Source organism: Mustelus asterias, unplaced genomic scaffold, assembly GCF_964213995.1.
Source record: "Mustelus asterias unplaced genomic scaffold, sMusAst1.hap1.1 HAP1_SCAFFOLD_1487, whole genome shotgun sequence".
NCBI lineage: Eukaryota > Metazoa > Chordata > Chondrichthyes > Carcharhiniformes > Triakidae > Mustelus > Mustelus asterias.
Genome location: NW_027591432.1, coordinates 1 through 27,400, shown reverse-complemented (window position 1 = coordinate 27,400; position 27,400 = coordinate 1). Strand labels below are relative to the sequence as shown.

Here is a 27,400-nt window from a genome sequence, read left to right as displayed (position 1 = left end):
AGCCCTTCCCTCTCACCCTTCCCTCCTTCCCTCCCCTGGGGGACGGACCTTGTCGAAGCAAACCAGGTTGAGCTGCCCGCAGACATTGATGCGCTGCGGGCTGATAGAGTAGATGCCCTTCCGCTTGAGACGGTGCTGCGCGTAGACGATGCCAGCCGTCATGGCAGCCGGGAGAGCGGGGGGCACGGTGATCGTGATGATATCCAGGGCCTCGATGATGATGCGTTCAGCCTCTTCCTGCAGAGAGAGGGGGGGGGGGACGGGACGAGAGAGGGCAGAGGTCAGCAAAGGTCACATCATCCTAACCATAACACGCCCCCCCTCCTCACCAACACCCCCCCCCCCACCCGCCCCCAACCCCCCTCCGTGGTCACCCTGGCACATGGGCCTCAGCTTCCATAGAGACCCAGTGTGGTGACTGTCCCTTTAAGGACAACACGGCAGAGTCAGGGTCACCTGGCCCAGGGGAGCCACGGAGGCTCGAGTGGGGAATTTACCCCGGGGGGTGGGGGTCCTCGTCGGCCGGAGACGTGAAGGCAGCTAGCTGCAGCCATGAGGAATCCCGACAGTGCAGAAGGTAGGCCTTTCGGCCCATCGAGTCTGCGCCGGCCCTCCAACAGGGGCCCGATCCCCGTGATCCACATATTTAGCATGGCCAATTCACCTAACCTACACATCTTTGGACACTAAGGGGCAATTTAGCATGGCCAATCCACCTAACATGCACATCTTTGGGACACTAAGGGACAATTTAGCACGGCCAATCCCCCTAACCTACACATCTTTGGACGCTAAGGGGCAATTTAGCACGGCCAATCCACCTAACCCGCACATCTTTGGACACTAAGGGACAATTTAGCATGGCCAATCCACCTAACCCGCACATCTTTGGACACTAAGGGACAATTTAGCATGGCCAATCCCCCTAACCTACACATCTTTGGACACTAAGGGGCGATTTAGCACGGCCAATCCACCTAACCCCCTGCATATCTTTGGACACTAAGGGGCAATTTAGCATGGCCAATCCACCTAATCGAAGATCTTTGGACTGTGGGAGGAAACCGGAGCACCCGGAGGAAACCCACGCAGCCACGGGGAGAAAGTGCAGACTCCGCACAGTCACCCGAGCCGGGAATCGAACCCGGGCCCCGGGCGCTGTGAGGCAGCAGTGCTAACCCCACTGTGCCACCGTGCTGCCCCTAAGATGTGTAGGTCAGGTGGATTGGCATGCTAAATTGCCCCTTGGTGTCCAGAGATGTGGGCGGCACAGTGGCTAGCACTGCTGCCTCACAGCGCCAAGTTCCCGGGTCCAATTCTAGCCTTGGGTGACTGTCTGCGTGGGGTTTGCACCATCTCCCCGTGTCTGCGTGGGTTTCCTCCGGGTGCTCCGGTTTCCTCCCACAGTCCGAAAGACGTGCAGGTTAGGAGGATTAGCCACGCTAAATTGCCCCTTAGTGTCAGGGGGACTAGCAGGGTAAGTATGTGCAGTGTTGGGGATAGGGCCTGGGTGGGATTGTTGTTGGTGCAGGCTCGATGGGCTGAATGGCCTCCTTCTGCACTGTGTTTGTACAGTCTCCTCCCTGTTCTTTGTCCTTCAAAATCAAACGGAAACGCAGACCACAAGTTGCCTCCTCCCTCGCACTAGCTGGCCTGATGTGTGGTTCTGATGCAAGTGGAACAGGCCAGGGATGGCTGATTCGACCCCAAAAGCCAATGTCCTGGCTGAACCGAGTCCCCTCGCATCCCAACGTCAAGACGGTGCCTGGAACCCGGGGCTGATGGGCCAACAAGTCAGAGGGACACAACTGGCTTTGGGGAAAAGGGCAGAGCTGGCGAGACCACCCCTTCCCCCCCCCCCAATGCTGGCACACCACCCAGCCGCCCTCCCTCCCCGCTTCTTACTCACCCCCTTCAGGGCGCTGCTGACGATGCTGTAGACCATGCCGATGCCCGCTACGCACACCAGGCACAGCAGGAAGCGGTAGGCGTCACGGTACAGCTTGAAGTCGGTGGGCTTCGGATAAAGGATGGAGCAAACCAGCTGCCCTTTCGAAGTGTAGAAGCCTTTGGGGCATTGACAAAAAAAACAAATCAGTCAGGTCGAGGCAGGCGGTTTTCATCGCAAAACGTTGGTTTGCAGATGCGGCAGGTAATGAAGAATCATAGAATCCCGACAGTGCGGGAGGCCATTCGGCCCATCGAGTCTGCACCGACCACAATCCCACCCAGACCCTATTCCCACAACACCACACATTTACCCCACTGATCCCTCTAACCTACTGTCTCGGGACACTAAGGGGCAATTTAGCACGGCCAATCCACCTAACCTGCACATCTTTGGACACTAAAGGGCAATTTAGCATGGCCAATCCACCTAACCTACACATCTTTGGACACTAAAGGGCAATTTAGCATGGCCAATCCACCTAACCTACACATCTTTGGACACTAAAGGGCAATTTAGCATGGCCAATTCACCTAACCTGCACATCTTTGGACACTAAAGGGCAATTTAGCACGGCCAATCCACCGAACCTGTACATCTTTGGGACACCAAGGGACAATTTAGCATGGCCATTCCACCTAACCTGTACATCTTTGGACACTAAGGGACAATTTAGCATGGCCAATCCACCTAACCTACACATCTTTGGACACTAAGGGACAATTTAGCATGGCCAATCCACCTAACCTGCACATCTTTGGACACTAAAGGGCAATTTAGCATGGCCAATCCACCTAACTTGCACATCTTTGGACACCCTGAGGGGCAATTTAGCATGGCCAATCCACCTAATCTGCACATCTTTGGACACTAAGGGGCAATTTAGCATGGCCAATCCACCTAACCTGCACATCTTTGGACACTACCGGGCAATTTAGCATGGCCAATCCGCCTAACCTGCACATCCTTGGACTGTGGGAGGAAACCGGAGCACCCGGAGGAAACCCATAAGACCATAAGACATAGGAGCGGAAGTAAGGCCATTCGGCCCATCGAGTCCACTCCACCATTCAATCATGGTTGATTTCAACTCCATTTACCCGCTCTCTCCCCATAGCCCTTAATTCCTCGAGAAATCAAGAATTTATCAATTTCTGTCTTGAAGACGCTCAACGTCTCGGCCTCCACAGCCCTCTGTGGCAATGAATTCCACAGACCCACCACTCTCTGGCTGAAGAAATTTCTCCTCATCTCTGTTCTAAAGTGACTCCCTTTTATTCTAAGGCTGTGCCCCCGCGTCCTAGTCTCCCCTGTTAATGGAAACAACTTCCCTACGTCCATCCTATCTAAGCCGTTCATTATCTTGTAAGTTTCTATCAGATCTCCCCTCAACCTCCTAAACTCCAATGAATATAATCCCACGATCCTCAGACGTTCATCGTATGTCAGGCCTACCATTCCTGGGATCATCCGTGTGAATCTCCACTGGACCCGCTCCAGTGCCAGTATGTCCTTCCTGAGGTGTGGGGCCCAAAATTGCTCACAGTACTCCAAATGGGGCCTAACCAGTGCTTTATAAAGCCTCAGAAGTACATCCCTGCTTTTGTATTCCAAGCCTCTTGAGATAAATGACAACATTACATTTGCTTTCTTAATTACGGACTCAACCTGCAAGTTTACCTTTAGAGAATCCTGGACTAGGACTCCCAAGTCCCTTTGCACTTTAGCATTATGAATTTTGTCACCGTTTAGAAAATAGTCCATGCCTCTATTCTTTTTTCCAAAGTGTACGACCTCGCACTTGCCCACGTTGAATTTCATCAGCCACTTCTTGGACCACTCACCTAAACTGTCTAAATCTTTCTGCAGCCTCCCCACCTCCTCAATACTACCTGCCCCTCCCACGTAGACACGGGGGAGAATGTGCAAACGCCACACAGGCAGTGACCCAAGCCGGGACTCAAACCCAGGTCCTTGGAGCTGTGAGGCAGCAGCACTAACCCCTGTGCCACCATAAGGCAGCAAATGGAATTTTGTCCTTCATTGCGAGAGGGATGGAGTTTAAAAACAGCGAGGTTATGTTGCAGCTGTATAAGGTGCTGGTGAGGCCACACCTGGAGTACTGTGTACAGTTTTGGTCTCCTTACTTGGGAAAGGATATACTGGCACTGGAGGGGGTGCAGAGGAGATTCACTCGGTTGATTCTGGAGTTGAGAGGGTTGGCTTATGAGGAGAGACTGAGTAGACTGGGGCTGTACTCATCGGAATTCAGAAGAATGAGGGGAGATCTTATAGAAACATATAAGATTATGAAGGGAATGGATAAGATAGAAGCAGGGGAGTTGTTTCCACTGGTGGGTGAAACTAGAACTAGGGGGCATGGCCTCAAAATAAGGGGGAACAGATTTAGGACTGAGTTGAGGAGGAACTTCACACAAAGGGTTGTGAATCTGTGGAATTCCCTGCCCAGTTGAGGCTACCTCATTGAATGTTTTTAAGGCAAGGATAGATAGATTTTTGAACAGTAAAGGAATGAAGGGTTATGGTGAGCGGGCGGGTAAGTGGAGCTGAGTCCATGAAAAGATCAGCAATGATCTTATTGAATGGCGGAGCAGGCTCGAGGGGCCAGATGGCCGACTCCTGATCCTAGATCTTATATTCTTATGAAGCTCAGACTACGCCTCCGCCACCCTGCGCCCCCAGCCCACCCGTCTACATCAACGGGGACCAAGTTGAAAGGGTTGAGAGTTTTAAGCTTTTTGTTATCCAGATCACCAACAACCTGTCCTGGTCCCCCCCACGCCGACACTATAGTTAAGAAAGCCCCACCAAAGCCTCTACTTTCTCAGAAGACTAAGGAAATTTGACATGTCAGCTACGACTCTCACCAACATTTACAGATGCCCCATAGAAAGCATTCTTTCTGGTTGTATCACAGCTTGGTCTGGGCTCCTGCTCTGCCCAAGACCGCAAGGAACTACAAAAGGTCGTGAATGTAGCCCAGTCCATCACGCAAACCCAGCCTCCCATCCATTGACTCTGTCGACACTTTTCGCTGCCTCGGGCAAAGCAGCCGGCATAATCAAGGACCCCACACACCCCGGACATTCTCTCTTCCACCTTCTTCCATCGGGAAAAAGATACAAAAGTCTGTGATCACGTCCCAACCGACTCAAGAACAGCTTCTTCCCTGCTGCTGTCAAGACTTTTGAATGGACCTACCTCGCATTAAGTTGATCTTTCTCTACACCCTAGCTATGACCGTAACACTACATTCTGCACCCTCTCCTTTCCTTCTCCCCTATGTACTCTATGAACGGTATGCTTTGTCTGTATAGCGCGCAAGAAACAATACTTTTCACTGTATCCCAATACATGTGACAATAATAAATCAAATCAAATCCTTCTCCCCTATGTACTCTATGAACGGTATGCTTTGTATACCGCACAAGAAACAATACTTTTCACTGTATCCCAATACACGTGACAATAATAAATCAAATCAAATCCTTCTCCCCTTTCTCCTTGGAGAGACGTAGGATGAGAGGAGACCTAATAGAGGTATATAAGATGTTGAGAGGCATAGATCGGGTGGACTCTCAGAGGCTTTTTCCCAGGGTGGAAATGGCTGCTACGAGAGGACACAGGTTTAAGGTGCTGGGGGTTAGGCACAGGGGAAATGTGAGGAGGAGGTTTTTCACACAGAGGGTGGTGGGCGAGTGGAATCGGCTGCCGTCAGTGGTGGTGGAGGCAAACTCAATAGGGTCTTTTAAGAGACTCCTGGATGAGTACATGGGACTTAATAGGATGGAGGGTTATAGGTAGGCCTAAAAGGTAGGGATATGTTCGGCACAACTTGTGGGGCCGAAGGGCCTGTTTTGTGCTGTAGTTTTTCTATGTTCTCTATGAACGGTATGCTTTGTCTGTACAGCGCGCAAGAAACAATACTTTTCACGGTATCCCAATACATGTGACAATAATAAATCAAATCAAATCCTTCTCCCCTATGTACTCTATGAATGGTATGCCTCACTCCACCTACCTGTACGGATGACGACAGCCTTCACCGGCTCGCCGCTGTAAAACCGCGTCTGGATGATGGCCGTGCCGCAGAAGAGCGTGTGCCGCTTGTGACTCTCCGGGCTGTACACCTCCTCCTCCTCCGTCCCATTGGCGCACCGGGCGGGGACCGGTAGGTTGGTTTTTAGGACGGGCACACTTTCCCCTGGGGAGTGAGGGACACCATTTGAAAAAGACAACTCACGGATCAAGAAGGGTGCGCCCTTGAAGGCAGCAGTCAGCAACAGATTGGAGCGCACAGCACAGCACAGAGACCATTCGGTCCCTCCTACCCATGCCAGCTCTTGCTGTACAATTAGTCCCAACTCCCCCTTGCCCTACCGCCCTGTGACTGATTGCTCCCGTAGTATGATGTAAAGCTGGGCTGAAAAATGGCAAATGGAGTTTAACCCTGATAAATGTGAGGTGATTCATTTTGGTAGGACTAATTTAAATGTGGATTACAGGGTCAAAGGTAGGGTTCTGAAGACTGTGGAGGAACAGAGAGATCTTGGGGTTCATATCCACAGATCTCTGAAGGTTGCCACTCAAGTGGATAGAGCTGTGAAGAAGGCCTATAGTGTGTTAGCTTTTATTAACAGGGGGTTGGAGTTTAGGAGCCGTGGGGTTATGCTGCAACTGTACAGGACCTTGGTGAGACCACATTTGGAATATTGTGTGCAGTTCTGGTCACCTCACTATAAGAAGGATGTGGAAGCGCTGGAAAGAGTGCAGAGGAGATTTACCAGGATGCTGCCTGGTTTGGAGGGTAGGTCTTATGAGGAAAGGTTGAGGGAGCTAGGGCTGTTCTCTCTGGAGCGGAGGAGGCTGAGGGGAGACTTAATAGAGGTTTATAAAATGATGAAGGGGATAGATAGAGTGAACGTTCAAAGACTATTTCCTCGGGTGGATGGAGCTATTACAAGGGGGCATAACTATAGGGTTCGTGCTGGGAGATATAGGAAGGATATCAGAGGTAGGTTCTTTACGCAGAGAGTGGTTGGGGTGTGCAATGGACTGCCTGCAGTGATGGTGGAGTCAGACACTTTAGGAACATTTAAGCGGTTATTGGATAGGCACATGGAGCACACCAGGATGATAGGGAGTGGGATAGCTTGATCTTGGTTTCAGATAAAGCTCGGCACAACATCGTGGGCCGAAGGGCCTGTTCTGTGCTGTACTGTTCTATGTTCTAATCGGTAAAAATTACCTCCGAGGCTGGTATGAGTCAAAATAGAGTAAGGCTTTATTCTCACAAGCTAGTGGGAGAACTTGACCCCTTGAAAGCGGAAGCCAAACTTCTCCCTGAACACAGAAAAGTGGGGATATTTATACAGCATGGCTTCTAATGCCAGTCACGACTCAAACACCAGATCAGTCACGACTCAAAAATACATTTACAGCCTCTGGTCACGAAACAAACACTGGACCAGTCGCAAACCAAAAATACATTTACAGCCCCTGACCATAAACCAGCGTGTATCTGGTATTCTCAGGTCACGAAGCAGTCCTTGGTTTCCTGCATTAACCCTTTAGGTACAAAATACATCGAATACAAAAAACATTAACCCTTTCCCTCCTTCACCCCCCTTTATCCAATTCCCTTTCTGAAAGTTGCTTCTGAATCTGCTTCCACCGCCCTTTCAGGCGGCATCTTCCGGCTCCCCTTAACCTTCCCTGCTCCAAGGATTAGCGCTGCTCCAACACCACTCGAGAAGCACCACACCATTCGGGAACAAAAATCGAACGCTACCCATTCTGCAAACATTCACTCCCTCCACCGCCGACAGTTGCGCGCGGGTCGGGTCCGCTGCGCGCGGGTCGGGTCCGCTGCGTACGGTTTTGCATCTATCCTGTCAGAATTTTATAAGTCTCTATGAGATCCCCCCCCCCCCCCGTCATTCATCTGAACTCCAGCGAAACCAATCCTAACCTAGTCAATCTCTCCTCATACATCAGTCCCGCCATCACACGGTGGGATCTTGCTGTGCACATTACAGGGGATCATGTGGGGTTATCACATGGTGGGATCTTGCTGTGCACATTACAGGGGATCATGTGGGGTTATCACATGGTGGGATCTTGCTGTGTACATTACAGCGAACCATTTGCCTTCTTTACCGCATCCCCTAAACGTTAATGTATTAATAAGATGATGATTCACAGTTCTTTGTCCACCGCATCAGGGTTAGAAAAACCGTGTGACCGGACACGAGGGGGAATAATGCGACGGACTCTGTTGCAAACACACAAGACAGTGGGGCCCCCCACCGCCGTGGCACTGTAACCCCCGTTCAGTCCTCACCAGTCAGCAAGCTCTCATTGACGACACACGTCCCACTGATCAACACGGCGTCGCAAGGCATCATCATGCCATTGGTCGGGATGACGATGACATCTCCGGGCACCAGGTCGGTGGAGAAGACCTCCTCAGTCACTTCAACACGAAAACAGAGAGAGCGGGGAGTTAGTGACTATTTCATCCCCCCCCACTCTCACTATACAGGAGTTAGAGCAGGAGGATGCCATTCAGCCCATCTCATAGAATCCCAACAGTGCAGAAAGAGGCCATTCAGCCCATCGAGCCTGCACCAACAACAATCCCAGCTAGTCCCAATCCCATAACCCCATGTATTTACCCTACCAATCTCCCCGACACCAAGGGGCAATTTAGCATGGCCAATCCACCTAACCTACACATCTTTGGACACTAAGGGGCAATTTAGCATGGCCAATCCACCTAACCTACACATCTTTGGACACTAAGGGGCAATTTAGCATGGCCAATCCACCTAACCTACACATCTTTGGACACTAAGGGGCAATTTAGCACGGCCAATCCCCCTAACCTACACATCTTTGGACACTAAGGGGCAATTTAGCACGGCCAATCCCCCTAACCTACACATCTTTGGACACTAAGGGGCAATTTAGCACGGCCAATCCCCCGAACCGACACATCTTTGGACACTAAGGGGCAATTTAGCACGGCCAATCCCCCTAACCTACACATCTTTGGACACTAAGGGGCAATTTAGCATGGCCAATCCACCTAACCTGCCCATCCTTGCAACTGCATCGGAGAAAACCCACGCAGCCCATCAAATCGCAAGGAAACAAGGAGGGGGGGGGATAGGAGTGGGGCACAGACAGATACATTCAGAGAGAGAGAGAGAGATCGAGAGAGAGAGATCGAGAGAGAGAGAGAGAGATCGAGAGAGATCGAGAGAGAGAGAGAGATCGAGAGAGATCGAGAGAGAGATCGAGAGAGATCGAGAGAGAGATCGAGAGAGAGATCGAGAGAGAGATCGAGAGAGAGATCGAGAGAGAGAGATCGAGAGAGAGAGATCGAGAGAGAGAGATCGAGAGAGAGAGATCGAGAGAGAGAGAGAGATCGAGAGAGAGAGAGAGATCGAGAGAGAGAGAGAGATCGAGAGAGAGAGAGAGATCGAGAGAGAGAGAGAGATCGAGAGAGAGAGATCGAGAGAGAGAGAGAGATCGAGAGAGAGAGAGAGATCGAGAGAGAGAGATCGAGAGAGAGAGATCGAGAGAGAGAGATCGAGAGAGAGAGATCGAGAGAGAGAGATCGAGAGAGAGAGATCGAGAGAGAGAGATCGAGAGAGAGAGATCGAGAGAGAGAGATCGAGAGAGAGAGATCGAGAGAGAGAGATCGAGAGAGAGAGATCGAGAGAGAGAGATCGAGAGAGAGAGGTCGAGAGAGAGAGGTCGAGAGAGAGAGATCGAGAGAGAGAGATCGAGAGAGAGAGATCGAGAGAGAGAGATCGAGAGAGAGAGATCGAGAGAGAGAGATCGAGAGAGAGAGATCGAGAGAGAGAGATCGAGAGAGAGAGATCGAGAGAGAGAGATCGAGAGAGAGAGATCGAGAGAGAGAGATCGAGAGAGAGAGATCGAGAGAGAGAGATCGAGAGAGAGAGATCGAGAGAGAGAGATCGAGAGAGAGAGATCGAGAGAGAGAGAGAGATCGAGAGAGAGAGAGAGCTCGAGAGAGAGAGATCGAGAGAGAGAGATCGAGAGAGAGAGATCGAGAGAGAGAGATCGAGAGAGAGAGATCGAGAGAGAGAGATCGAGAGAGAGAGATCGAGAGAGAGAGATCGAGAGAGAGAGATCGAGAGAGAGAGATCGAGAGAGAGAGATCGAGAGAGAGAGAGATCGAGAGAGAGAGAGATCGAGAGAGAGAGAGATCGAGAGAGAGAGAGATCGAGAGAGAGAGAGATCGAGAGAGAGAGAGATCGAGAGAGAGAGAGATCGAGAGAGAGAGAGATCGAGAGAGAGAGAGATCGAGAGAGAGAGAGATCGAGAGAGAGAGAGATCGAGAGAGAGAGAGATCGAGAGAGAGAGAGATCGAGAGAGAGAGAGATCGAGAGAGAGAGAGATCGAGATCGAGAGAGATCGAGATCGAGATCGAGAGAGATCGAGATCGAGAGAGATCGAGATCGAGAGAGATCGAGATCGAGAGAGAGAGATCGAGAGAGAGATCGAGAGAGAGATCGAGAGAGAGATCGAGAGAGAGATCGAGAGAGAGATCGAGAGAGAGATCGAGAGAGAGATCGAGAGAGAGATCGAGAGAGAGATCGAGAGAGAGATCGAGAGAGAGATCGAGAGAGAGATCGAGAGAGAGATCGAGAGAGAGATCGAGAGAGAGATCGAGAGAGAGATCGAGAGAGAGATCGAGAGAGAGATCGAGAGAGAGATCGAGAGAGAGATCGAGAGAGAGATCGAGAGAGAGGTCGAGAGAGAGATCGAGAGAGAGATCGAGAGAGAGATCGAGAGAGAGATCGAGAGAGAGATCGAGAGAGAGATCGAGAGAGAGATCGAGAGAGAGATCGAGAGAGAGATCGAGAGAGAGATCGAGAGAGAGATCGAGAGAGAGATCGAGAGAGAGATCGAGAGAGATCGAGAGAGAGATCGAGAGAGAGATCGAGAGAGAGATCGAGAGAGAGGTCGAGAGAGAGGTCGAGAGAGAGATCGAGAGAGAGATCGAGAGAGAGATCGAGAGAGAGATCGAGAGAGAGATCGAGAGAGAGATCGAGAGAGAGATCGAGAGAGAGATCGAGAGAGAGATCGAGAGAGAGATCGAGAGAGAGGTCGAGAGAGAGGTCGAGAGAGAGGTCGAGAGAGAGAGGTCGAGAGAGAGAGAGAGATCGAGAGAGAGAGAGAGATCGAGAGAGAGAGAGAGATCGAGAGAGAGAGAGAGCGAGAGAGATCGAGAGATCGAGAGAGAGAGTGATTGAGAGAGAGAGAGAGAGATCGAGAGAGAGAGAGAGATCGAGAGAGAGATCGAGAGAGAGATCAAGAGAGAGATCTCGAGAGATCTCGAGAGATCTCGAGAGAGATCGAGAGAGATCGAGAGAGAGAGAGAGATCGAGAGAGAGAGAGAGATCGAGAGAGAGAGAGAGATCGAGAGAGAGAGAGAGATCGAGAGAGAGAGAGATCGAGAGAGAGAGAGAGATCGAGAGAGAGAGAGAGATCGAGAGAGAGAGAGAGATCGAGAGAGAGAGAGAGATCGAGAGAGATCGAGAGAGAGATCGAGAGAGAGATCGAGAGAGAGAGAGAGATCGAGAGAGAGAGAAATCGAGAGAGAGAGAGAGATAGAGAGAGAGAGAGAGATCGAGAGAGAGAGATCGAGAGAGAGAGAGAGATCGAGAGAGAGAGAGAGATCGAGAGAGAGAGAGATCGAGAGAGAGAGAGAGATCGAGAGAGAGAGAGAGATCGAGAGAGAGAGATCGAGAGAGAGAGAGAGATCGAGAGAGATCGAGAGAGATCGAGAGAGATCGAGAGAGATCGAGAGAGATCGAGAGAGATCGAGAGAGATCGAGAGAGATCGAGAGAGATCGAGATCCAGAGAGAGATCGAGATCCTGAGAGAGATCGAGATCCAGAGAGAGATCGAGATCCAGAGAGAGATCGAGATCCAGAGAGAGATCGAGATCCAGAGAGAGATCGAGATCCAGAGAGAGATCGAGATCCAGACAGAGATCGAGATCCAGACAGAGATCGAGATCCAGACAGAGATCGAGATCCAGACAGAGATCGAGATCCAGACAGAGATCGAGATCCAGACAGAGATCGAGATCCAGACAGAGATCGAGATCCAGACAGAGATCGAGATCCAGACAGAGATCGAGATCCAGACAGAGATCGAGATCCAGACAGAGATCGAGATCCAGACAGAGATCGAGATCCAGACAGAGATCGAGATCCAGACAGAGATCGAGATCCAGACAGAGATCGAGATCCAGACAGAGATCGAGATCCAGAGAGAGATCGAGATCCAGAGAGAGATCGAGATCCAGAGAGAGATCGAGATCCAGAGAGAGATCGAGATCCAGAGAGAGATCGAGATCCAGAGAGAGATCGAGATCCAGAGAGAGATCGAGATCCAGAGAGAGATCGAGATCCAGAGAGAGATCGAGATCCAGAGAGAGATCGAGATCCAGAGAGGGATCGAGATCCAGAGAGAGATCGAGATCCAGAGAGAGATCGGGATCCAGAGAGAGATCGGGATCCAGAGAGAGATCGGGATCCAGAGAGAGATCGGGATCCAGAGAGAGATCGGGATCCAGAGAGAGATCGGGATCCAGAGAGAGATCGGGATCCAGAGAGAGATCGAGATCCAGACAGAGATCGAGATCCAGACAGAGATCGAGATCCAGACAGAGATCGAGATCCAGACAGAGATCGAGATCCAGACACAGACAGAGATCGAGATCCAGACAGAGATCGAGATCCAGACAGAGATCGAGATCCAGACAGAGATCGAGATCCAGACAGAGATCGAGATCCAGACAGAGATCGAGATCCAGACAGAGATCGAGATCCAGACAGAGATCGAGATCCAGACAGAGATCGAGATCCAGACAGAGATCGAGATCCAGACAGAGATCGAGATCCAGACAGAGATCGAGATCCAGACAGAGATCGAGATCCAGACAGAGATCGAGATCCAGACAGAGATCGAGATCCAGACAGAGATCGAGATCCAGACAGAGAGAGAGATCCAGACAGAGAGAGAGATCCAGAGAGAGAGATCCAGAGAGAGAGCTCCAGAGAGAGAGCTCCAGAGAGAGAGCGATCCAGAGAGAGAGAGAGCGATCCAGAGAGAGAGAGAGCGATCCAGAGAGAGAGAGAGCGATCCAGAGAGAGAGAGAGCGATCCAGAGAGAGAGAGAGCGATCCAGAGAGAGAGAGCGATCCAGAGAGAGAGAGAGCGATCCAGAGAGAGAGAGAGCGATCCAGAGAGAGAGAGAGCGATCCAGAGAGAGAGAGAGCGATCCAGAGAGAGAGAGTGCGATCCAGAGAGAGAGAGTGCGATCCAGAGAGAGAGAGCGATCCAGAGAGAGAGAGAGCGATCCAGAGAGAGAGAGAGCGATCCAGAGAGAGAGAGAGCGATCCAGAGAGAGAGAGAGCGATCCAGAGAGAGAGACAGAGCGATCCAGAGCGATCCAGAGAGAGACAGAGCGATCCAGAGAGAGACAGAGCGATCCAGAGAGAGACAGAGAGATCCAGAGAGATCCAGAGAGATCCAGAGAGATCCAGAGAGATCCAGAGAGATCCAGAGAGATCCAGAGAGATCCAGAGAGATCCAGAGAGATCCAGAGAGATCCAGAGAGATCCAGAGAGATCCAGAGAGATCCAGAGAGAGACAGAGAGATCCAGAAAGATCCAGAGAGCGAGAGACAGAGAGAGCGAGAGACAGAGAGAGCGAGAGACAGAGAGAGCGAGAGACAGAGAGAGCGAGAGACAGAGAGAGCGAGAGACAGAGAGAGCGAGAGACAGAGAGAGCGAGAGACAGAGAGAGCGAGAGACAGAGAGAGCGAGAGACAGAGAGAGCGAGAGACAGAGAGAGCGAGAGACAGAGAGAGCGAGAGACAGAGAGAGCGAGAGACAGAGAGAGCGAGAGACAGAGAGAGCGAGAGACAGAGAGAGCGAGAGACAGAGAGAGCGAGAGACAGAGAGAGCGAGAGACAGAGAGAGCGAGAGACAGAGAGAGCGAGAGACAGAGAGAGCGAGAGACAGAGAGAGCGAGAGACAGAGAGAGCGAGAGACAGAGAGAGCGAGAGACAGAGAGAGCGAGAGACAGAGAGAGCGAGAGACAGAGAGAGCGAGAGACAGAGAGAGCGAGAGACAGAGAGAGCGAGAGACAGAGAGAGCGAGAGACAGAGAGAGCGAGAGACAGAGAGAGCGAGAGACAGAGAGAGCGAGAGACAGAGAGAGCGAGAGACAGAGAGAGCGAGAGACAGAGAGAGCGAGAGACAGAGAGAGCGAGAGACAGAGAGAGCGAGAGACAGAGAGAGCGAGAGACAGAGAGAGCGAGAGACAGAGAGAGCGAGAGACAGAGAGAGCGAGAGACAGAGAGAGCGAGAGACAGAGAGAGCGAGAGACAGAGAGAGCGAGAGACAGAGAGAGCGAGAGACAGAGAGAGCGAGAGACAGAGAGAGCGAGAGACAGAGAGAGCGAGAGACAGAGAGAGCGAGAGACAGAGAGAGCGAGAGACAGAGAGAGCGAGAGACAGAGAGAGCGAGAGACAGAGAGAGCGAGAGACAGAGAGAGCGAGAGACAGAGAGAGCGAGAGACAGAGAGAGCGAGAGACAGAGAGAGCGAGAGACAGAGAGAGCGAGAGACAGAGAGAGCGAGAGACAGAGAGAGCGAGAGACAGAGAGAGCGAGAGACAGAGAGAGCGAGAGACAGAGAGAGCGAGAGACAGAGAGAGCGAGAGACAGAGAGAGCGAGAGACAGAGAGAGCGAGAGACAGAGAGAGCGAGAGACAGAGAGAGCGAGAGACAGAGAGAGCGAGAGACAGAGAGAGCGAGAGACAGAGAGAGCGAGAGACAGAGAGAGCGAGAGACAGAGAGAGCGAGAGACAGAGAGAGCGAGAGACAGAGAGAGCGAGAGACAGAGAGAGCGAGAGACAGAGAGAGCGAGAGACAGAGAGAGCGAGAGACAGAGAGAGCGAGAGACAGAGAGAGCGAGAGACAGAGAGAGCGAGAGACAGAGAGAGCGAGAGACAGAGAGAGCGAGAGACAGAGAGAGCGAGAGACAGAGAGAGCGAGAGACAGAGAGAGCGAGAGACAGAGAGAGCGAGAGACAGAGAGAGCGAGAGACAGAGAGAGCGAGAGACAGAGAGAGCGAGAGACAGAGAGAGCGAGAGACAGAGAGAGCGAGAGACAGAGAGAGCGAGAGACAGAGAGAGCGAGAGACAGAGAGAGCGAGAGACAGAGAGAGCGAGAGACAGAGAGAGCGAGAGACAGAGAGAGCGAGAGACAGAGAGAGCGAGAGACAGAGAGAGCGAGAGACAGAGAGAGCGAGAGACAGAGAGAGCGAGAGACAGAGAGCGAGAGACAGAGAGCGAGAGACAGAGAGCGAGAGACAGAGAGCGAGAGACAGAGAGCGAGAGACAGAGAGCGAGAGACAGAGAGCGAGAGACAGAGAGCGAGAGACAGAGAGCGAGAGACAGAGAGCGAGAGACAGAGAGCGAGAGACAGAGAGCGAGAGACAGAGAGCGAGAGACAGAGAGCGAGAGAGACAGAGAGCGAGAGACAGAGAGCGAGAGACAGAGAGCGAGAGACAGAGAGCGAGAGACAGAGAGCGAGAGACAGAGAGCGAGAGACAGAGAGCGAGAGACAGAGAGCGAGAGAGACAGAGAGAGCGAGAGACAGAGAGAGCGAGAGACAGAGAGAGCGAGAGACAGAGAGAGCGAGAGACAGAGAGAGCGAGAGACAGAGAGAGCGAGAGACAGAGAGAGCGAGAGACAGAGAGAGCGAGAGACAGAGAGAGCGAGAGACAGAGAGAGCGAGAGACAGAGAGAGCGAGAGACAGAGAGAGCGAGAGACAGAGAGAGCGAGAGACAGAGAGAGCGAGAGACAGAGAGAGCGAGAGAGACAGAGAGCGAGAGACAGAGAGCGAGAGACAGAGAGCGAGAGACAGAGAGCGAGAGACAGAGAGCGAGAGACAGAGAGCGAGAGACAGAGAGCGAGAGACAGAGAGCGAGAGAGACAGAGAGCGAGAGACAGAGAGAGCGAGAGACAGAGAGAGCGAGAGACAGAGAGAGCGAGAGACAGAGAGCGAGAGACAGAGAGCGAGAGACAGAGAGCGAGAGACAGAGAGCGAGAGACAGAGAGCGAGAGACAGAGAGCGAGAGACAGAGAGCGAGAGACAGAGAGCGAGAGACAGAGAGCGAGAGACAGAGAGCGAGAGACACAGAGAGCGAGAGACACAGAGAGCGAGAGACACAGAGAGCGAGAGACACAGAGAGCGAGAGACAGAGAGAGCGAGAGACAGAGAGAGCGAGAGACAGAGAGAGCGAGAGACAGAGAGCGAGAGACAGAGAGCGAGAGACAGAGAGCGAGAGAGACAGAGAGCGAGAGACAGAGAGCGAGAGACAGAGAGCGAGAGAGACAGAGAGCGAGAGAGACAGAGAGCGAGAGAGACAGAGACCGAGAGACAGAGAGATCGAGAGACAGAGAGCGAGAGACAGAGAGAGCGAGAGACAGAGAGAGCGAGAGACAGAGAGCGAGAGAGACAGAGAGCGAGAGAGACAGAGAGCGAGAGAGACAGAGAGCGAGAGAGACAGAGAGCGAGAGAGACAGAGAGTCTGTACAACAGGCTGACTCACCATTGTTTTTGCGGTAAACGCTCACTCGGACCACGTTGTGGGCTGCCACCATGTCGTGTAGGAGGACGTATTGCTGAGGAGGCAAAACAGAGAGGTCGGAGGGTAAGGTTAACACGGCGGCTGGGCCAAGTTTTACTGCCAACTGGGCACGGATTGGGGGATCCCTTACCTTTCTCATGGTGTACAGAGAGGTGCAGATGGAGACGACGGACATGAAGACTATGGCGGAGGCGTACAGATAATAGTCGTCAAAGGACCAGAGGATCACACTGAAGACTTGGAAAATGTAGAATGGATTCAGCACCTACAGAAAATGTGAGTACAAAGCCGGTTAGATACGGAGTAAAGCTCCCTCTACACTGTCCCCCCATCAAACACTCCCAGGACAGGTACAGCACGGGGTTAGATACAGAGTAAAGCTCCCTCTACACTGTCCCCATCAAACACTCCCAGGACAGGTACAGCACGGGGTTAGATACAGAGTAAAGCTCCCTCTACACTGCCCCCCATCAAACACTCCCAGGACAGGTACAGCACGGGGTTGGATACAGAGTAAAGCTCCCTCTACACTGTCCCCCATCAAACACTCCCAGGACAGGTACAGCACGGGGTTAGATACAGAGTAAAGCTCCCTCTACACTGTCCCCCATCAAACACTCCCAGGACAGGTACAGCACGGGGTTAGATACAGAGTAAAGCTCCCTCTACACGGTTTATCCATTGAATCAGCATCGACACTGAACAAACATTGCCTCTCACTCCTCCTCACATATCGGGCTCACGGGCCAGTTGCCTTCCCCCCGCACCCCCGCCCCTCACCCCTCACCACAGAGGGACAAGGTTTTGTCACCCGGGGGCCTTACCTCCTTCACCAGGAGTCGAGGGATTGAAGGCACTTTCACGTCAATCTGATTCTCTCCGTAAAAGAGTTTCCTGCAGTGGGGGTGGGAGGGAGAGAGAGACAGAAAAAACGGTCAAGAGGTTGGAGGCAAGCCGGGTTATAATTTGATAAAAGCAGCAAGGTTGACATGGATATGTATCCATTTTCCTCCCTGTCTTCTGATTGGGACAACGGCCTTGTCAGAGCCCACTGAGCTGGAGTAGAAGTCATCCCCAATCCCGAGGGATTGCCTGAGGACGGAGAGTACCCTATCCAGCCCTCACCCCCTGCTCACCAGCTCCCCCATTAAGCAACGCTTCAATTCTATCGCTTCCTTTTCCGATCTTGACTTTCAAATCCCTCAACGGACACGCCCTCCCATCCTCCCTCTGTGAACTCCTCCAGCCCTACAACCTTCCCAGATCTCTGCACTCCTCCATTGACTATGTTCTATGTCTACACTTCCCGCTGCCTCGGGGAAAAGCAGCCGGCATAATCAAGGACCCCACGCACCCCCGGACATTCTCTCTTCCACCTTCTTCCGTCGGGGAAAAGATACAAAAGTCTGAGGACACTCACCGACCGACTCAAGAACAGCTTCTTCCCTGCTGCTGTCAGACTTTTGAATGGACCGACCTCGCGTTAAGTTGATCTTTCTCTGCACCCTAGCTATGACTGTAACACTACATTCTGCACTCTCTCCTTTCCTTCTCTATGAACGGTATGCTTTGTCTGTATAGCGTGCAAGAAACAATACTTTTCACTGTATCCCAATACATGTGACAATAATAAATCAAATCAAATCCTTCTCCCCTATGTACTCTATGAACGGTATGCTTTGTCTGTATAGCGCACAAGAAACAATACTTTTCACTGTATCCCAATACGTGGAACAATAATAAATCAAATCAAAGCACATTTCCCAATCGCTATCGCTGCGCCCTGGGTGGCCGGATCTTCAGGGTCTGAGATCTGAAACTGCGGAATTCTCAATCTCAACTTAAACCTCACCGCCTTTCCTTTGTGAAGTCAGTCATGGAAAGAACATAGAATCATCGAATCACTACAGTACAGGAGGCCATTCAGCCCATCGAGTCTGCATCAACAACAATCCCACCCCAGGCCCTATCCCCATAGCTCCACATATTTATCCCGCTAATCCCCCTGACTTTAAAGGACAACTTAGCATGGCCAATCCACCTAACCTGCACATCTTTGGACACTAAGGGACAACTTAGCATGGCCAATCCACCTAACCTACACATCTTTGGACACTAAGGGACAATTTAGCATGGCCAATCCACCTAACCTGCACATCTTTGGACACTAAGGGACAATTTAGCATGTCCAATCCACCTAACCTGCACATCTTTGGACACTAAGGGACAATTTAGCATGGCCAATCCACCTAACCTGCACATCTTTGGACACTAAGGGACAATTTAGCATGTCCAATCCACCTTACCTGCACATCTTTGGATACTAAGGGGTAATTTAGTATGGCCAATCCACCTAACCTGCACATCTTTGGACACTAAGGGACAATTTAGCATGGCCAGTCCGCCTAGCCTACACATCTTTGGACAGTAAGGGGCAATTTAGCACGGCCAATCCACCCAACCTGCACATCTTTGGACACTAAGGGGCAACTTTGCATGACCAGTCCACCTAACCTGCACATCTTTGGACACTAAGGGACAATTTAGCATGGCCAATCCACCTAACCTGCACATCTTTGGACACTAAGGGACAATTTAGCATGGCCAATCCACCTAACCTGCACATCTTTTGACTGTGGGAGGAAACCAGAGCACCTGGGGGAAACGCATGCAGACACAGGGGAGAACGTGCAGACTCCACACAAACAGAAACCCAAGCCGGGAATCGAATCCAGGTCCCTGGCGCTGTGAGGCAGCAGTGCTAACCCGCTGTGTCACCGTGCCGCCCCTGGTCTTTGTCAGCTGTTCTCAACCAAACATCTAGACACCTGTCCAAATATAGCCTTGTGTATGGCTTAGCTGTGTAATTTTAGCTGATATCTTCCTCCTGTGAAGCACCCTTGGAAATAGGTGCTGTTGCAGAGTGAACATTCCAGCTAATCCGCAACCCCTGGCCCAGCGCACCCTCCCGAGCCCCCTGCCTGAGTCGGTGCCCCGACCCAGCACACTGAACCCGTACCGATACTCCTTGCTGGTTGCCGGAAGCCCGTTGCTGTAACGGGCGTGGAGCACAGAGCACGGAATCCCTTCCTCCAGCGCGACCAGTCTGCGGAACGCCTGACCTTGCGGGTTCCACATGTACTTCACGTTCTGGTGGACGAAAAAACGAACCTGGTGGCGAGAGAGAGAGAGATAGACAGACATTAGGGTCGGCGGGGGAGGGGTCAGAACTTAACCTTTGCCCAGTCATACGCTTTCACCGTCTCTCCCGATGGTCCCAGCAGCATTCGGCAACTCGCCCTCGGGGCCCCCTTCGCAGCCAGGCTCACGTGTGCCAGACGGTGACACAGTGGGTTAGCACTGCTGCTTCACAGCGCCAGGGACCCGGGTTCGATTCCCGGCCTTGGGTCACCGCCTGTGTGGAGTTCTCTGTGTCTGCATGGGTTTCCTCCGGGTGCTCCGGTTTCCTCCCACAGTCCAAAGATGCGCAGGTTAGGTGGATTGGCCATGCTAAATTGCCCCTTAGTGTCCAAACATGTACGGGTTAGGTGGATTGGCCATGCTAAATTGCTCCTTAGTGTCCAAAGATGTGTGGGTTAGGTGGATTGGCCATGCTAAATTGCCCCTTAGTGTCCAAAGATGTGCGGGTTAGGTGGATTGGCCATGCTAAATTGTCCCTTAGTGTCCAAAGATGTGTGGGTTAGGTGGATTGGCCATGCTAAATTGCCCCTTAGTGTCCAAACATGTACGGGTTAGGTGGATTGGCCATGCTAAATTGCTCCTTAGTGTCCAAAGATGTGTGGGTTAGGTGGATTGGCCATGCTAAATTGCCCCTTAGTGTCCAAAGATGTGCGGGTTAGGTGGATTGGCCATGCTAAATTGTCCCTTAGTGTCCAAAGATGTGTAGGTTAGGTGGATTGGCCATGCTAAATTGCCCCTTAGTGTCCAAACATGTACGGGTTAGGTGGATTGGCCATGCTAAATTGCTCCTTAGTGTCCAAAGATGTGCGGGTTAGGTGGATTGGCCATGCTAAATTGTCCCTTAGTGTCCAAAGATGTGCGGGTTAGGTGGATTGGCCATGCTAAATTGTCCCTTAGTGTCCAAAGATGTGTAGGTTAGGTGGATTGGCCATGCTAAATTGCCCCTTAGTGTCCAAAGATGTGTGGGTTAGGTGGATTGGCCATGCTAAATTGCCCCTTAGTGTCCAAACATGTACAGGTTAGGTGGATTGACCATGCTAAATTGTCCCTTAGTGTCCAAAGATGTGCGGGTTAGGTGGATTGGCCATGCTAAATTGTCCCTTAGTGTCCAAAGATGTGTAGGTTAGGTGGATTGGCCATGCTAAATTGCCCCTTAGTGTCCAAACATGTACGGGTTAGGTGGATTGGCCATGCTAAATTGCTCCTTAGTGTCCAAAGATGTGCGGGTTAGGTGGATTGGCCATGCTAAATTGTCCCTTAGTGTCCAAAGATGTGTGGGTTAGGTGGATTGGCCGTGCTAAATTGCCCCTTAGTGTCCAAACATGTACGGGTTAGGTGGATTGGCCATGCTAAATTGCTCCTTAGTGTCCAAAGATGTGCGGGTTAGGTGGATTGGCCATGCTAAATTGTCCCTTAGTGTCCAAAGATGTGTAGGTTAGGTGGATTGGCCATGCTAATTGCCCCTTAGTGTCCAAAGTTGTGTAGGTTAGGTGGATTGGCCATGCTAAATTGCCCCTTAGTGTCCAAAGATGTGTGGGTTAGGTGGATTGACCATGCTAAATTGTCCCTTAGTGTCCAAAGATGTGTAGGTTAGGTGGATTGGCCATGCTAAATTGCCCCTTAGTGTCCAAAGATGTGTGGGTTAGGTGGATTGACCATGCTAAATTGCCCCTTACTGTCCAAAGATGTACGGGTTAGGTGTATTGGCCATGCTAAATTGCCCCTTCGTGTCTAAAGATGTGTCGGTGAGTGGGATTAGCCATGGGAAATGTGCAGGGTTATGGGGATAGGGGAGAGGGTCTGGGTACGGTGATCTGCCACAGACACAGATAAATAAACTATTTGTGCTGCTCCAGGCATTGTGCGAGGGGGGGGGGGACACAGTTGCCCGATGGGATTTTCCTGCTCATTTTGTGCGTCAAACCGGATGACGGGAAGGACGGCCCCCCCCATCAAACCGAGCTGTCCGTACTGCGGAACGTCACTGTAATGTAGGACGGAGCCATTACGAGATGGCTCCCTTAGTCCACATCCTGGTAAGACACGTCTGCTCGATACACAACCCTGTCCAGACCGCTCAGGGGGCCGATATCAGGACATACGAAAGGGTTAACCAACTCACAAGTGTAAAAATCACATCAGCTGCATGCCGTTTCTCAGTCACACAGGGAAAGCTACGTGAAAACCACAGATCTCGATTGAAGCTGGAATTGCGGATAGCGAAGAGCATTGTCGGGCAATACAGCAGGATATAGATAGGCTGGAAAATTGGGCGGAGAGGTGGCAGATGGAGTTTAATCTGGATAAATGCGAAGTGATGCATTTTGGAAGAAATAATGTAGGGAGGAGTTATACAATAAATGGCAGAGTCATCAGGAGTATAGAAACACAGAGGGACCTAGGTGTGCAAGTCCACAAATCCTTGAAGGTGGCAACACAGGTGGTGAAGAAGGCATATGGTATGCTTGCCTTTATAGGACGGGGTATAGAGTATAAAAGCTGGAGTCTGATGATGCAGCTGTATAGAACGCTGGTTAGGCCACATTTGGAGTACTGCGTCCAGTTCTGGTCGCCGCACTACCAGAAGGACGTGGAGGCATTGGAGAGAGTGCAGAGAAGGTTTACCAGGATGTTGCCTGGTATGGAGGGTCTTAGCTATGAGGAGAGATTGGGTAGACTGGGGTTGTTCTCCTTGGAAAGACGGAGAATGAGGGGAGATCTAATAGAGGTGTACAAGATTATGAAGGGTATAGATAGGGTGAACAGTGGGAAGCTTTTTCCCAGGTCGGAGGTGACGATCACGAGGGGTCACGGGCTCAAGCTGAGAGGGGCGAAGTATAACTCAGACATCAGAGGGACGTTTTTTACACAGAGGGTGGTGGGGGCCTAGAATGCGCTGCCAAGTAGGGTGGTGGAGGCAGGCACGCTGACATCGTTTAAGACTTACCTGGATAGTCACATGAGCAGCCTGGGAATGGAGGGATACAAACGATTGGTCTAGTTGGACCAAGGAGCGGCACAGGTTTGGAGGGCCGAAGGGCCTGTTTCCTGTGCTGTACTGTTCTTTGTTCTTTGAAGCAGACCCAGAGAAGAGTCAAGGCCCAGTCAACAGAACAATGTGCAGCTGCAGCCCATGCCTGCCCGTGAGAACAAGGAACAATGGGAGGATGATACACCATTGGTCAGAGATACGGACGTCATTGCTTGATGATGTAACATGCACAGGTTATAACTGGACAACTGTACCCTCGCCTATGCATGATGTAACCTTAATCAATAACTGTGAGTGGATAGAGATAACTCCTATACTTTGATTGGTAGATGCTAATTACTTGTACTCGAATTTGAAACTATAATTGCTGGGGTATTGCTGAATCCGGCACTCTGGAGGTTTACACAGTAAGAAGTTTAACAACACCAGGTTAAAGTCCAACAGGTTTACTTGGTAGCAAAAGCCACACAAGCTTTCGGAGCCTTAAGCCCCTTCTTCAGGTGAGTAGGAATTCTGAGTGGGAGTTCTGTATGAACAGTGAACAGAATTCCCACTCACCTGAAGAAGGGGCTTAAGGCTCCGAAAGCTTGTGGCTTTTGTGACCAAATAAACCTGTTGGACTTTAACCTGGTGTTGTTAAACTTCTTACTGTGTTTACCCCAGTCCAACACCGGCGTCTCCACACCCATGACTTGGAGGTTCAGTCAGAGTTCTATAACTTCAGTAATAAATCATCCAAAACCACTCTGCCTGGCTACTTGAGGGGAACGATAGTTTTAACCACAACAAGAAAACAACTTTCTGGGTGTATCACAGCTTGGTCTGGCTCCTGCCCTGCCCAAGGCCGCAAGGAACTACCAAGGGTCATGAATGTAGCCCAATCCATCACGCAAACCAGCCTCCCATCCATTGACTCTGTCTACACTTCCCGCTGCCTTGGGGAAAAGCAGCCAGCATAATCAAGGACCCACACGCACCCCGGACATTCTCTCTTCCACTTTCTTCCGTCGGGAAAAAGATACAAAAGTCTGAGGTCACGCACCGACCGACTCAAGAACAGCTTCTTCCCTGCTGCTGTCAGACTTTTGAATGGACCTACCTCGCATTAAGTTGATCTGTCTCTGCACCCTAGCTATGACTGTAACACTACATTCTGCACTCTCTCCTTTCCTTCTCTATGAACGGTATGCTTTGTCTGTATAGCGCGCAAGAAACAATACTTTTCACTGCATCCCAATACATGTGACAATAATAAATCAAATCCTTCTCCCCTATGTACTCTATGAATGGTATGCTTTGTCTGTACAGCGCGCAAGAAACAATACTTTTCACTGCATCCCAATACATGTGACAATAATAAATCAAATCCTTCTCCCCTATGTACTCTATGAACAGTATGCTTTGTCTGTATAGCGCGCAAGAAACAATACTTTTCACTGTATCCCAGTACATGTGACAATAATAAATCAAATCCTTCTCCCCTATGTACTCTATGAACGGTATGCTTTGTCTGTACAGTGCGCAAGAAACAATACTTTTCACTGTATCCCAGTACATGTGACAATAATAAATCAAATCCTTCTCCCCTATGTACTCTATGAACGGTATGCTTTGTCTGTATAGTGCGCAAGAAACAATACTTTTCACTGTATCCCAATACATGTGACAATATTAAATCAAATCAAATGTGACAGTCTCGTAACAACATACAAGGGACAGAAAACAAAAAAGAACCCTCCGCTGTTTGACCTGAACTTGTTCCACGTCTGGAGTCTCGGGCAGTAGATCCTTCTTGCACTCCGGGTGCTCGATCACGAGGGTGGTCGGAGTGTACGCGGGCTCCTCGCTACGTCCGGGGAACAGCGCGCCCAGGGGCTCGTAGCCCGGAGCCTCCATGAAATGCACTCTGACCCGGAAGCAAGTGCGGAACTCGTCCTGCAGGTGGTTGAAAGAAATCCCCGTCAGTCACAGAAATCGCCAGAAGGCTCGCAGGACAGGAGGAGGCCATTTGGCCAGTCATGGCTGTGCTAACCCTCTGCAAGAGCGCCTCAGTTTGGGAAGCCACGATTGAATCTGCCTCCACCGCAGGCTCAGGCAGTGCTGACCCTTCACTGTGTGAAAGGTTGCCCTCGTGCCGCCGTTGTGTCAGCTGTGTCAAAGCGACAACCTCCGGCTCTCGACCTGTCCATCAACAGCAACAATTTCGGCCCGTGTCTGACCGGGCCTCTCGCGAAGGTGGCACAGTGGGTTAGCACTGCTGCCTCACAGCGCCAGGGACCCGGGTTCGATTCCCAGCCTTGGGTCACTGTCTGTGTGAAGTCTGCACGTTCTCCCCGTGCCTGCGTGGGTTTCCTCCGGGTGCTCCGGTTTCCTCCCACAGTCCAAAGATGTGCAGGTTAGGTGGATTGGCCGTGCTAAATTGCCCCTTAGTGTCCAAAGATGTGCAGGTTAGGTGGATTGGCCGTGCTAAATTGCCCCTTAGTGTCCAAAGATGTGCAGGTTAGGTGGATTGGCCATGCTAAATTGCCCCATAGTGTCCAAAGATGTGCAGGTTAAGTGGATTGGCCATGCTAAATTGCCCCATAGTGTCCAAAGATGTGCAGGTTGGGTGGATTGGCCATGCTAAATTGCCCCATAGTGTCCAAAGATGTGCAGGCTAAGTGGATTGGCCATGCTAAATTGCCCCTTAGTGTCCAAAGATGTGTAGGTTAGGTGGATCGGCCATGCTAAATTGCCCCTTAGTGTCCAAAGATGTGCAGGTTAGGTGGATTGGCCATGCTAAATTGTCCCATAGTGTCCAAAGATGTGCAGGTTAGGTGGATTGGCCATGCTAAATTGCCCCATAGTGTCCAAAGATGTGCAGGTTAAGTGGATTGGCCATGCTAAATTGCCCCATAGTGTCCAAAGATGTGCAGGTTAGGTGGATTGGCCATGCTAAATTGTCCCTTAGTGTCCAAAGATGTGTTCAGGTTAGGCGGATTGGCCATGCTAAATTGCCCAAATTGTCCAAAGATGTGTCAGTTAGGCAGATTGGCCGTGGGAAATGTGTGGGGCTATGGGATAGGACCTGGATAAAATAATCACAGTCAGTGCAGACTCGATGGAAGGGTGGCACGGTAGCACAGTGGTTAGCACTGCTGCTTCACAGCTCCAGGGACCTGGGTTCGATTCCCGGCTCGGGTCACTGTCTGTGTGGAGTTTGCACATTCTCCTCGTGTCTGCGTGGGTTTCCTCCGGGTGCTCCGGTTTCCTCCCACAGTCCAAAGATGTGCGGGTTAGGTTGATTGGCCATGCTAAAAATTGCCCCTTAGTGTCCTGGGATGCGTAGGTTAGTGGGTAAAATATGTAGGGATATGGGGGTAGGGCCTGGGTGGGATTGTGGTCGGTGCAGACTCGCTGGGCCGAATGGCCTCTTTCTGTGCTGTAGGGTTTCTATGATTCTATGAAATGGCCTCTTCTGCACTGTCGGGATTCCGTGATTTTGTAGACTCCTATCAAATCCCCTCCCAACCTTCTGTGGGCCAAGAAAAACAATGTGACCAATCCCCCAACGTTGCTGAAGATGTCCGTTCCTGGAACGCATTCTCAGGAGTCTTTGTCCACACCTTCTCTCCAATTCCTTGACATCCTTCCGAAAGTAGGCGCAATATTTCCCTGCCCTGCTTTTCCTCCCAAAATATATCAGCCTCCCCCCTAATGCGACAAAACCCCATTCTCGGGACAGATGGTGGCAGTCGTTGCACCCTTGGGTGTTGACCTATTGATGAGGAGACATGACCATTGACCAGCTCTAGAGGGCGCTCTACACCCAACCTGTAATACCGCTGAGTGGCTATAGGTGGCAGTCTAATCCATGGCAGCCAATTTACTCCCAGCAAGCTCCAACAATGGCCAGATAATGTTTCAATGAGGTGGATTGAGGAATAAATGTCAATTTCCTTTCAGAGTTAATATCTCCGAAAGGAGAAAACCCTCCCTGGATCTTTCTTCTCCCTCAGCCGTGGGCCCCACCGTTGGGTCCTTACCGTGGTCCAAAGTAGCAGCACTGTTGCCTCTTCCAGCGAGACTTCCTTGCACATGCACTTGACGCTCCATTCCGGCATCCAGTAGAGGAAGAGAAGCAGGAGGCCACCGCTGCACAGGGTCCCCACGCCGACCAGGCCCAGCTTCCACCAGCATAGCTGGTAACCCGCCACTTCCTGCGGGAAGACGGAGCAGAGAGAGAGAGAGAGAGAGTCAGGAGCGAACCAGATCCGGCCGGATAGCGCCTGACCATAATACGCCCTCCGCCTCATAGCCAACTGTGGTTTGGCTGGCACAGTGGGTTAGCGCTGCCGCCTCACAGCGCCAGGGACCCGGGTTCGATTCCCGGCTCGGGTCACTGTCTGTGCGGAGTCTGCACGTTCTCCCCCCCAGCGTCTGCGTGGGTTTCCTCCGGGTGCTCCGGTTTCCTCCCACAGTCCGAAAGACCGTGCGGGTTCGGTTGATTTGGCCGTGCTAAATTGCCCCTTTGTATTCGGGGGATTAGCA

The 27,400-nt window shown here is 51.4% G+C and overlaps 2 protein-coding genes across 2 annotated transcripts in view; one reads left to right on the top strand and one right to left on the bottom strand.

Annotated features, from left to right (window-relative positions):
• The window catches only part of LOC144488353 (polyamine-transporting ATPase 13A3-like), a gene marked incomplete at its 5' end in the record, with an annotated part of 87,157 nt that extends 60,088 nt beyond the window's left edge, over positions 1-27,069 (bottom strand). Inside the window, 10 exons of the mRNA XM_078206401.1 lie at positions 49-237; positions 1,910-2,067; positions 5,991-6,173; positions 8,313-8,444; positions 16,639-16,711; positions 16,808-16,942; positions 17,502-17,571; positions 19,697-19,848; positions 24,620-24,805; positions 26,896-27,069. Of these exons, the coding sequence (XP_078062527.1) occupies positions 49-237; positions 1,910-2,067; positions 5,991-6,173; positions 8,313-8,444; positions 16,639-16,711; positions 16,808-16,942; positions 17,502-17,571; positions 19,697-19,848; positions 24,620-24,805; positions 26,896-27,069 (1,452 nt within the window). The remainder of the gene's footprint in view (positions 1-48; positions 238-1,909; positions 2,068-5,990; positions 6,174-8,312; positions 8,445-16,638; positions 16,712-16,807; positions 16,943-17,501; positions 17,572-19,696; positions 19,849-24,619; positions 24,806-26,895) is intronic.
• LOC144488352 (uncharacterized) lies at positions 10,692-16,106 on the top strand (the record flags this gene model as incomplete). The annotated part of the gene is made up of 6 exons (XM_078206400.1): positions 10,692-10,748; positions 11,895-12,233; positions 13,911-13,958; positions 15,063-15,110; positions 15,711-15,758; positions 15,867-16,106. Coding segments are annotated over 6 exons (780 nt in total), but the record flags the coding sequence as incomplete, so codon positions are not given.
• Positions 27,070-27,400: the final 331 nt, after the last annotated feature.